The sequence below is a fragment of the Babylonia areolata genome, chromosome 20, assembly GCF_041734735.1.
Source record: "Babylonia areolata isolate BAREFJ2019XMU chromosome 20, ASM4173473v1, whole genome shotgun sequence".
NCBI lineage: Eukaryota > Metazoa > Mollusca > Gastropoda > Neogastropoda > Buccinidae > Babylonia > Babylonia areolata.
The window spans coordinates 725,650-737,173 of record NC_134895.1 but is presented as its reverse complement, the minus strand read 5'-3'; the positions used below and the strand labels follow the sequence as shown (position 1 = coordinate 737,173).

The 11,524-nt window shown below is 46.9% G+C and overlaps 1 protein-coding gene across 12 annotated transcripts; it reads right to left on the bottom strand.

Moving 5' to 3' along the window:
- Positions 1–512: 512 nt before the first annotated feature.
- Positions 513–2,457, bottom strand: LOC143294804 (uncharacterized). 12 transcript variants are annotated; one of them, XR_013056934.1, is made up of 3 exons: positions 1,758–1,768; positions 1,655–1,688; positions 513–1,619 (listed from the first exon to the last, which is right to left on the bottom strand). XR_013056934.1 is itself a non-coding variant. In XM_076606290.1 (2 exons), exon 1 carries the CDS (start codon positions 2,402–2,404, stop codon positions 1,850–1,852), a length of 555 nt encoding a protein of 184 aa, XP_076462405.1. In that variant the 5' UTR covers positions 2,405–2,457; the 3' UTR covers positions 513–1,088; positions 1,160–1,849. The 12 variants fall into 12 exon arrangements, 11 of the variants coding, with proteins under 11 accessions (XP_076462405.1, XP_076462406.1, XP_076462404.1 ...); XM_076606290.1 differs by having other exon boundaries at positions 513–1,088; positions 1,160–2,457; XM_076606291.1 differs by having other exon boundaries at positions 513–1,137; positions 1,206–2,457.
- Between the last annotated feature and the right edge of the window lie 9,067 nt (positions 2,458–11,524).

The following is an 11,524-nucleotide window of genomic DNA, read 5'->3' as shown; positions in this document are numbered from 1 at the left end:
CCATCTGTTCTGTGACTATTCTCTGACCACCCTCTATACCACCCTCTATACTATGACCATTCTCTTACCACCCTCTGTTCTGTGACTATTCTCTGACCACCCTCTGTTCTGTGACTATTCTCTGACCACCCTCTATACTATGACCATTCTCTGACCACTCTCTATTCTCTGACCACCCTCTATACTATGACCATTCTCTGACCACTCTCTATTCTCTGACCACCCCTCTATACTATGACTATTCTCTGGCCACCCTCTGTTCTGTGACTATTCTCTGACCACCCTCTATACCACCCTCTATACTATGACCATTCTCTGACCACCCCTCTATACTATGGCTATTCTCTGGCCACCCTCTGTTCTGTGACTATTCTCTGACCACCCTCTATACTCTGACCATTCTCTGACCACCCTCTGTTCTGTGACTATTCTCTGACCACCCTCTATACCACCCTCTATACTCTGACCATTCTCTGACCACCCTCTATACCACCCTCTATACTATGACCATTCTCTGACCACCCCTCTATACTCTGACCATTCTCTGACCACCCTCTATACCACCCCTCTATACTCTGACCATTCTCTGACCACCCTCTATACTCTGACCATTCTCTGACCACCCTCTATACTCTGACCATTCTCTGACCACCCTCTATACTCTGACCATTCTCTGACCACCCTCTATACTCTGACCATTCTCTGACCACCCTCTATACTCTGACCATTCTCTGACCACCCTCTATACTATGACCATTCTCTGACCACCCCCTATGCTCTGACCACCCTCTATACTATGACCACCCTCTATTCTCTGACCATTCCTAAGCGCGTTGGGTTGCGCTGGGTCAGGCATCTGCTTGGCAGATGTGGTGTACCGTATATGGATTTGTCCGAACGCAGTGTCGCCTCCTTGAGCTACTGATACTGATACTCTGACCATTCTCTATTCTCTGACCACCCTCTGTTCTCTGACCACCCTCTATTCTCTGACCACTTTCTATTCTCTGATCACCATCTATACTCTGAGCACCCTCTATTCTCTGAGCACCCTCCATCTCCACGCTGTTCTCTATTCTCTGAGCACCCTCTATCTCCACGCTGTTCTCTATTCTCTGACCACCCTCTATCTCCACGCTGTTCTCTATTCTCTGACCACCTCTATCTCCACGCTGTTCTCTATTCTCTGACCATTCTCCGACCACGTGTTCTCTATTCTCTGACCATTCTCTATTCTCTGAGCACCCTCCATCTCCACGCTGTTCTCTATTCTCTGACCACCCTCTATCTCCACGCTGTTCTCTATTCTCTGACCATTCTCTATTCTCTGACCACCCTCTATCTCCACGCTGTTCTCTATTCTCTGACCACCTCTATCTCCACGCTGTTCTCTATTCTCTGACCATTCTCCGACCACGTGTTCTCTATTCTCTGACCATTCTCTATTCTCTGACCACCCTCTATCTCCACGCTGTTCTCTATTCTCTGACCATTCTCTATTCTCTGACCACCCTCTATCTCCACGTGTTCTCTATTCTCTGACCATTCTCTATTCTCTGACCACCCTCTATCTCCACGCTGTTCTCTATTTTCTGACCATTCTCTATTTTCTGACCACCCTCTATCTCCACGCTGTTCTCTATTCTCTGACCACCTCTATCTCCACGTGTTCTCTATTCTCTGACCACCTCTATCTCCACGTGTTCTCTATTCTCTTACCACCTCTATCTCCACGCTGTTCTCTATTCTCTGACCACCCTCTATCTCCACGCTGTTCTCTATTCTCTGACCATTCTCTATTCTCTGACCACCTCTATCTCCACGCTGTTCTCTATTCTCTGACCATTCTCTATTCTCTGACCACCTCTATCTCCACGCTGTTCTCTATTCTCTGACCATTCTCTATTACCTCACTGTTCTCTGTGCTCGTGTCACTCTCTTCGTGTGTGTGTGACTGAAAGGAGGTGGCTGGAGTGGGGGTGGAAGTGGCCCGGTGGGGGTGGGAGGAGGAGAGACGGGGGCACACCTTGCTCTCCAGCAGCTTGCAGAACTCCGTCACCTCGTACAGGCACGAGCCGCGCGCCCCCTGCTTGGCGAAGGCGATGACGACACAGTAAGGGGAGGCCACAGCCGCAGTGAAGAGGCGGTGATCGGCCTTGGCCAACAGGATGCCGGCGGGTCCCGGCGCGAGGCACGTGAAGACGTCACCGAACACGCGCAGCTTGAGCAGCTGGAGGGGGGAGGAGGAGGGGGCTGCCAGCGCGTGCAGCACAGAGTCCACGTGCTCCTGCTTCTCCGCGAAGTTCTCCGTCCGTGAGAGTAATCGGCCCTGGAGGTCGAATATGGCCGCCGAGTCGATCTTCTTCCGAGAGGCCAGCACTGTCAGGGCTTTCCTCCACTTCATGACTGTGGTGGTGGTGGTGTTGTGTGTGTGTGTGTGTGTGTGTGTGGCAAGAGGGGCCGAGGGGGCGTGTTGAGAGGCTGGGGGTGGAGGGGGGTTGGTGGGTGGGGGACTCTTTGCAAAGTAGAGTCCCTGAGTGGCCGAACGAAGACAGCTAGCACTGGTTGGGCTTTGTCTGGACAGGGATGGGCGGCCAAGGAGTGTGTGTGTGTGTGTGTGTGTGTGTGTGTGTGTGTGTGTGTGGTCCTGTGAGCACCTTGTGGTGTTGTGTTGACTGCTGGAGCAAAAGCCCCGAAGAACACAGCAATGCAGTCAGTGGTGACGTCACTCACTCCGTCAGTGTGTCTGCAGTTTTTTTTGTTAGTTCCCTGAGGCTGCAGACAGACATCTGACACTGAAACACGTGATCAGAGCTGCTGCTGCAACAGACATCACAAAACAGGCTGAGTTTTCACAGTACTACGTGCACACACAGAAAGAGAGGGTAACAACAGTCCACAAGGTGACTGATCAAGTCACACCGCCAGCCCTGAAATAATGTTTCTGTCACTACAAACTTCTGCACTGAGCACTGAACACACCCAACAATTAACACCTAACAGTGATCACCTTACCAATGAGCCATGACTGGGGAACAATGAACACTGAACAGTGAACCGAATAAATGACTATTGAACATCGAACAATGAACACACACACACACACACACACACACACACACACACACAAATGAACACTGGACACTGAAGGAAGATACGGACTACATTTCAACAAACAAACAAACATGCACTTACTTTCTCGCGGCGATCGGTCTTTTTTGGAGGACCCCGTTTGTCCAGCTGAAGAAACGCGTCGCCCAAAGTTGTCTCCCTTCAATGGTTTGGGATCACCATTGAAATAAAATCATGCCTCTCTCTCTCTCTCTCTCTCTGTGAATCCAGGTCTGAATTGTACGCAAACTCAGTTAGCTGACTGAAGCGACGACCCTATTTATACATGTTACACACATCCACAGGTGTACACACACACACACACACACACACACACGTTACAAAAACGTCTTTCCTCGGCTGTGACGTCAGTAGAGGAACGCAGTTCCGGGAGTGTGGAGCGCCTTGATTGGCTGGTGGCAAGTTCAGAGGTCACACAGTGCTGGCATCGAACTCCGGCGCAGGACTGGTGAATGAAAGGGGTTGGTGGGGAGGAAGGTGAGGGTGGTACGGGGAAGGGGGGAAGGGGGGGATGGTGGTGGAGAGAGGGAGAAATATTAAATTTAATTAATAGGGAAGAGGGTGGGGAGAAGAGAAAGTGTCCAATTTAGGGGGGGCGGGGAGGGGGGGAGGGGAGAAGGCGGATGCGTGGTGTGGGTGACGGTGGTTTCCAGGAGGGGGGGGGGGAAGTTCACTATTGTGGCACGGAGACAGCGAGAGAGAGACAGGCAGACAGGACAGAGACAGAGACAGAGAGAGCGTTTGTTTCGCTGTGAGCAGTTTGTGCTTCAGTGTCAGTGCTGCACGTGCACAACAGTTATCTAAACTGTTATCGGTCTGACTTGACCAATCCGGAGTTTTTTCATTGTTTTCAAAGTGAATTCTAAAGTTTTCCTTGAACAACCAGGAGCATTTCTGTTAATTTTCATGTATATAAAAATGACATTAACAAAAGAGAGAGAAAAAAAAAGTCTGGGTTAACAGGCCTAAACCAGCCTGACAGGATTCATGATTTATTTGTAGATTTCCTTCCAGCTCCTTACTGTCCAGTCCTGTGTTCCTTAATCCTCTTACTTTCCAGTCCTGTGTTCCTCAATCCTCTTACTTTCCAGTCCTGTGTTCCTCAATCCTCTTACTTTCCAGTCCTGTGTTCCTCAATCCTCTTACTTTCCAGTCCTGTGTTCCTTAATCCTCTTACTTTCCAGTCCTATGTTCCTCAATCCTCTTACTTTCCAGTCCTGTGTTCCTCAATCCTCTTACTTTCCCGTTCTCTACCCCTAGGTTAACCATAGAGGGATAAAGGACATTTGGCCCAAAACCTGAAGTCTGTAATCCTCTTACTTCCCTGTTCCCCACCCCTAGGTTAACCATAGAGAGGAATAAAGGACATTTGGCCCAAAACCTGGCGTCACTGCGTTCGGTCAAATCCATATACGCTACACCACATCTGCCAAGCAGATGCCTGACCAGCAGCGTGACCCAACGCGCTTACATCATCATCATCGCCAGGTCTTGGATTTGTTGTAAAACATAATACTAATCCTTTTTTTTTTTTTAAAGAAGAAAAAAAGCACTATGTCATCTGTGTGTGGTAATTAGTGAAAAAGGAACGTCGTGTGTGTTCATGGTTCAATGTGCTATCTGTGTGTCTGATCACTTAGTGTGAGGTGAAAATTAATACCTGTCTGAGCTGTGGTCAGTAGCATCAGGTGAAAAAGACATGTCGCATGTGTGTTCATGGGGAATTGTGTTATGTGTGTGTCTGATCTGTGGTCAGTAGTGTGGGGTGAAAAATGTATATCCCCTCTGTGTGTGTGTGTGTGTGTGTGTGTGTGTGTGTGTGTGTGTGTGTGTGTGTTCATGATGCATTGTGTTACCTGTGTGTGTGATCAGTAATTAGCAGCGTGATGAGTCGCAAAAGGTATATCCTGTGTGTGTGTGTGTGTGTGTGTGTGTGTGTGTGTGTGTGTCCATGGTTCATTGTGTTACCTGTGTGGCTGATCTGTGGTCAGTAGTGTGATGAGGTGAAAAAGGTATATCCTGTGTGTGTGTGTGTGTGTGTGTGTGTGTGTGTGTGTGTGTGTGTGTGTGTTCACGGTGCACTGTCACCTTTGTGTCTGATCAGTGATCAGTAGTGTGATGAGGTGAAAAAGGTATATCCTGCATGTTTGTGTGTGTGTGTGTGTGTGTGTGTGTGTGTGTGTGTGTGTGTGTGTGTGTGTGTCCATGGCTCATTGTGTTACCTGTGTATCTGATTTGTGGTCAGTAGTGTGATGAGGTGAAAAAGGTATATCCTGTGTGTGTGTGTGTGTGTGTGTGTGTGTGTGTGTGTGTCCATGGTTCATTGTGTTACCTGTGTGTCTGATCAGTAGTGTGATGAGGTGAAAAAGGTATATCCTGTGTGTGTGTGTGTGTGTGTCCATGGTTCATTGTGTTACCTGTGTGTCTGATCAGTAGTGTGATGAGGTGAAAAAGGTATATCCTGTTATCAGTATGTATATTCATGGCGCATTGTGTTACCGGTGTGTGTGATCTGTTGACCCGGAAATGACTTCCGACGACTGAGTTGGGAGGGGGGCAAGGGGGGAGGGAAGGGGGAAGGGGGGAGGAGGGGTCGTTGTGAGTGTGTCTGTCTTTGCTTGTTTGTGTGTATGCGTGGTGGTGGAGGTGGCGGGGGGTTGGTTGGGGGGTGGAGGGAGGGTTCTTTGTCTCCGTCTGTGCCCCTGTCAGTCTCTGTCTCTCTGTCTGTGTCTGTTTATCTATGTCTTTCTCTGTCTCTGTCACACACACACACACAGAATCACGGGCGATGAAAACTTACCCATACCCGGAGCTGTTCCAACCCTATCCGCCCACACTCACCCCCATCTCCCGCCTTCCTCTACCACCTTCCTGCCCTTACCTGACATCCGTGACGTGACTGGAACATGTGGGTTATCAGTGCCTCCCACCCCCCAGTTGACCCTCGACCCCCCCCCCCCTCCCCATCCACACACACATGTAGCTATTGTCCCACACAGTTGTGGACCCACTAACCAGCGGTCACTCCAGCAGTCTTTTTCAGCCGTCACTCCAGACCACTGGTCAGGACGTGTGTCAGAGGGTCTCTTTAACGTAACCTTGACATGAAAACAAACCAATCCTATCCGTGGACACACACACACACACAGGCGCGCGCGTGCGCGCTCGCACACACACACATACACACACACGCACGCACACACCCATAATGTTTTTTCATGCAGTGAAGAGAGTAATAAAAAGGTGATGTTTTTACTGCGTGAATGGTGAAAGATTATGTGTGCGCTTGAAGCGGTGGGGGTGAGGGTGTGGGTGGGGGGGATTATGTGTGTGTGTGAGGGGGGGGGGGGAGGAGAGGGGGGAAGGGGTTGTTGGGGGATCTGTGTTAGTCGATCTACGTGTCAGAGTGTGTCGGAGAGTGATTGCAATAGACAGTGTCGTGTGTGTTGAAATGTGCGTGTGTGTGTGTGCGTATGTGAGGTAGAGAGTGTATGTGTGTGATTTATATCCTCGCAACCTCTACTTTTTTGTTTCTTTTTGTCTGACGCAAATAGAGTACTCGGTCTCTTTGGTAAGTTTTGAGCGTTTTTTTTTTTTTCTTTAACAACTTTTCCACCTCCTCCTTTTACTTCTTCCCACACCCTTCTCCTCCTTTCTTTGTGTACACTTTCCGGTGAAGTTGTCTACATTTCTTCCCACTCACCCGGCGCCTCTTGCACACAGGGTGGGAGGAGTCATGTTGACAGTCATTGTTTTCTTTGTCTACATTTCTTCCCACTCACCCAGTGCTTCTTTCACACAGGGTGGGAGGAGTCATGTTGACAGTTTTCTTTGTCTACATTTCTTCCCACTCACCCAGTGCCTCTTGCACACAGGGTGGGAGGAGTCATGTTGACAATCATTGTTTTCTTTGTCTACATTTCTTCCCACTCACCCAGTGCCTCTTGCACACAGGGTGGGAGGAGTCACGTTGACAATCATTGTTTTCTTTGTCTACATTTCTTCCCACTCACCCAGTGCTTCTTTCACACAGGGTGGGAGGAGTCATGTTGACAGTCAGTTTTCTTTGTCTACATTTCTTCCCACTCACCCAGTGCCTCTTGCGCACAGGGTGGGAGGAGTCATGTTGACAGTCATTGTTTTCTTTGTCTACATTTCTTCCCACTCACCCAGTGCTTCTTTCACACAGGGTGGGAGGAGTCATGTTGACAGTCATTGTTTTCTTTGTCTACATTTCTTCCCACTCACCCAGCGCCCCTTGCACACAGGGTGGGAGGAGTCATGTTGACAGTCATTGTTTTCTTTGTCTACATTTCTTCCCACTCACCCAGTGCCTCTTGCACACAGGGTGGGAGGAGTCATGTTGACAATCATTGTTTTCTTTGTCTACATTTCTTCCCACTCACCCAGTGCTTCTTTCACACAGGGTGGGAGGAGTCATGTCGACAGTCAGTTTTCTTTGTCTACATTTCTTCCCACTCACCCAGTGCCTCTTGCGCACAGGGTGGGAGGAGTCATGTTGACAGTCATTGTTTTCTTTGTCTACATTTCTTCCCACTCACCCAGTGCTTCTTTCACACAGGGTGGGAGGAGTCATGTTGACAGTCATTGTTTTCTTTGTCTACATTTCTTCCCACTCACCCAGCGCCCCTTGCACACAGGGTGGGAGGAGTCATGTTGACAGTCATTGTTTTCTTTGTCTACATTTCTTCCCACTCACCCGGCGCCCCTTGCGCACAGGGTGGGAGGAGTCATGTTGACAGTCAGTTTTCTTTGTCTACATTTCTTCCCACTCACCCAGTGCTTCTTTCACACAGGGTGGGAGGAGTCACGTTGACAGTCAGTTTTCTTTGTGACGTTATACCAGCCTGACGTATGAAGGTCAGGCCTTTGACGTAACTGCATGGGAGATAAGAAAAGGGACCCACCCGCTGCTCTAAAAATAGGTGGATAGCGTTTGCCTTCTTTGAGCTCCTTCGCTAACTGAAGTGTTCAATCAGCCATTTTGCTACTCGTGTTAGTAAAGCGCGAAGCGGTAACTTCATATATGTAGCCAAGCGTTCGGCTGGCTACGATTACTGCTTCACGGCAAGCTTTCTGTTTCACTTGCTAGCAACGTTAGTTAAGCTCAGATTCCTGTGGACTTCTCAACGGACTGGCAGCCGGATACGATTATCAGTGTGGCGTCCAGTTGGCTTCAGCTTTCCTGGCCAATGAGCTATTCTTTTTTTTTTTTTTTTTGAGCATTGGAGTCCGCGTCAAAAATATTGTACCATGCGTGTGGGAAGGTGGGTTAGAGGAGGGTGGAGAGAGAGAGAGAGTGCATGCGCACGCACGTGTGTTTTGTATGGAAGCGCTATACAAATATTCTATTATTATTTGGTCCCCATCATTATCATCATCATTGTTGTTATCACTATCATCATAGTCGCTGTTGTCATTACTTTCACCACCATTATTGTCATTGTTATTATTGTCCACATTTGTGTTCATTACGTTCATCACCATTATTGTCATTATTGTCCACATAAGCACAAGGCGACAGAATGGTTCAGATGCTATCTGCTAATACAGTAGACATGCGGTCTGGGTTCAAGTCCTGCTCTCCCCCTTTCTCCCAAGTTTGACTGGAAAATCAAACTGACATCTGGTCATTCGGATGAGACGATCAAGCGAGGTCCTGTGTGTAGCACGCACTTGGGGCACTGGAATAGAACCCATGGCAATGAGTTGTCCTCTGGCAAAATTCTGTGGACAAAAGTCCCTGTGATAGGTACACAGAATAGAAAATATGCATGGACTCAAGCCTGACGAGGGCATTGGGTTATGCTGCTGGTCAGGCATCTGGGTGGGTGAAGGGTGGAGATTTTCTGACCGGCAAGGTCAACATATGTACAGACCTGCTAGTTCTTGAACCCTTTCGTGTTTATAACTATACATATGCAAAAGATCAAACATGCACATTAAAAATCCTGGAATCCATGTCAGTGTATGGTGGGTTGTGGAGATCGGAAAGTACCATGCATGCACTGACCATGAGAGAGTCATAGGCAAGTCCATGTTGGTCATGTAATGGAAAGAAGAAAGTAGGAGGAAATAACTCTGTTCCTGTCTGCTGAGAAATCTGCCCACCAACCTCACATCAAACACAGGCTGTAGCTGAGGGTATGCAATTCTATCCGCCTCTTTAAACAAAACTGAGAAAAATCATAACTGCTGCTGAACTGAAAGACATCAGTTAGACCAAATGAAGTCTACTATCTTTTTTTTTCCAAACTGTACAAGTGTGTGAACATCATGATTACAATGTTATACAAAATATCATTTTTCTATTTTGTTTCACCTAATTCCATCAGAATGTTCATTTTGTCAATCCTATCAAATAGCTTTTTGAAAAAGAGCAAAAAAGTAAAAACGAGAAGTGTGTTTATCAGATTCATGCACTTTTAGTTGTCAACCTGTTTGGTGTTTGCCCTGGTCAATTCAAGGTTTTGAAAAAAGTGTGTTTTTTGTTTTTACATCTAATACTTTCATGCCTGCAGATTTTAAATTCAAAGATCACAAGCTTAACCAGTGTGTACTAATGTAATCATAATCATAAAAAAATCTAAATCTGACCAAGAATAAACCAGGAAGTGTTCAAATTGTATGACAGATTTGAAGAGTGTGACAAATATGGTATGAAAATCTCACACTCCAGTGGAAGGCTTCTTGAAAATCTCCCTCTCTATGGACAGCAGCTTAAATTCCACGCACTCAGTCATAACCAGAAAAAAAAACAACCCATGACCACACTTAGTTGGTTCAAAATCATCTCCAGTTTATTTCCTGAGCAATCAGTATTCACACTGTTTCCCTTATTGCACATGGCGCCTTCCATCCTCCATCACACACACACACACACACACACACACACACACAGAGTCACACACACACACACACACACACACACACACACACAGAGTCACACACACACACACATACACACACACACACACACAGAGTCACACACACACACACACACACACAGAGTCACACACACACACAGAGTCACACACACACACACACACACTGTCTGCTCAACACAAACAATAGATAAACAGTGGCCATATTCAAGAGAACATCCTGTCTGAGGGTAAATGTGTACCTGCAGGTAATCTGCCTGAGGCAAGGCAAACTGCCCGAGGGTAAGCAATATCCAGTATTCATTAACACAAGAGTCTACCCGCGTGTCTACAAACCTGAAGGCAATTTACCCTTACTACCTGCCAAGGGTGACTGGCCACGAAGCAGAGGTAAATATGGCGGATCCTTTTGCAGCATTTTTCTTTCCTTTTTTTCTTCCTTTTTTTAAGAGAAAAGAAGCGTCTTTACGGATAGCATGTGTTTTACAAACTATCTTGACATTGTTCTGATCTGTGGTGCGATGAGAAGTGAAACTGAGAGCATGCACAGACGGGAATCCCTGGGATTTAAAAAAAAAAAAAAAAAAAAGACGATGGGTTAGCTGTCTGAGTAAACCACGTGTCTTGAATACGAAGATAACTTATCCTTCAAGGTAATGTGTACCTGTGGCTCCAAACCATGTCAAAGATAACTTGCCTGAAGGCAAAATGAACTCTGTCTTGAATACGAAGATAACTTATCCTTTAAGGTAATGTGTACCTGCGGCTCCAAACCATGTCAAAGATAACTTGCCTGAAGGCAAAATGAATTTTGTCTTGAATACGAAGATAACTTATCCTTTAAGGTAATCTGTACCTGCGGCTCCAAACCATGTCAACGATAACTTGCCTGAAGGCAAAATGAATTTTGTCTTGAATACAAAGATAACTTATCCTTTAAGGTAATCTGTACCTGTGGCTCCAAACCATGTCAAAGATAACTTGCCTGAAGGCAAAATGAATTTTGTCTTGAATACGAAGATAACTTATCCTTTAAGGTAATCTGTACCTGCGGCTCCAAACCATGTCAAAGATAACTTGCCTGAAGGCAAAATGAATTTTGTCCTGAATACGGCTCCAGGAGGGAAAAACAAACCAACAAACACTCAACTGAAACATACGATGGAAAAGAACGGACAACTGATCACCAGCACTGCTCTAGAGCTAGCAACAAACCTCAGCACCGAGTATCTTTGAGAACCTGAATCAGTTTGACATTGTACAGTATGTGACACCAAAACTGAGTCCACTGACAGGGAGGACAACAACACACCACATAAACATACACGTCTATTCAGTTTCAAGGAGACATCAAAGAGTGCATACTCATCCATACATGCTCCACAACATTCACTGATCATTGTTCATGTTGCTCACAGCCCAGTCAGCTACAAAAGACCTATCAGGGATGAGCTTTACATCTGCTGAAAAAAAAAAACACCCCCCAA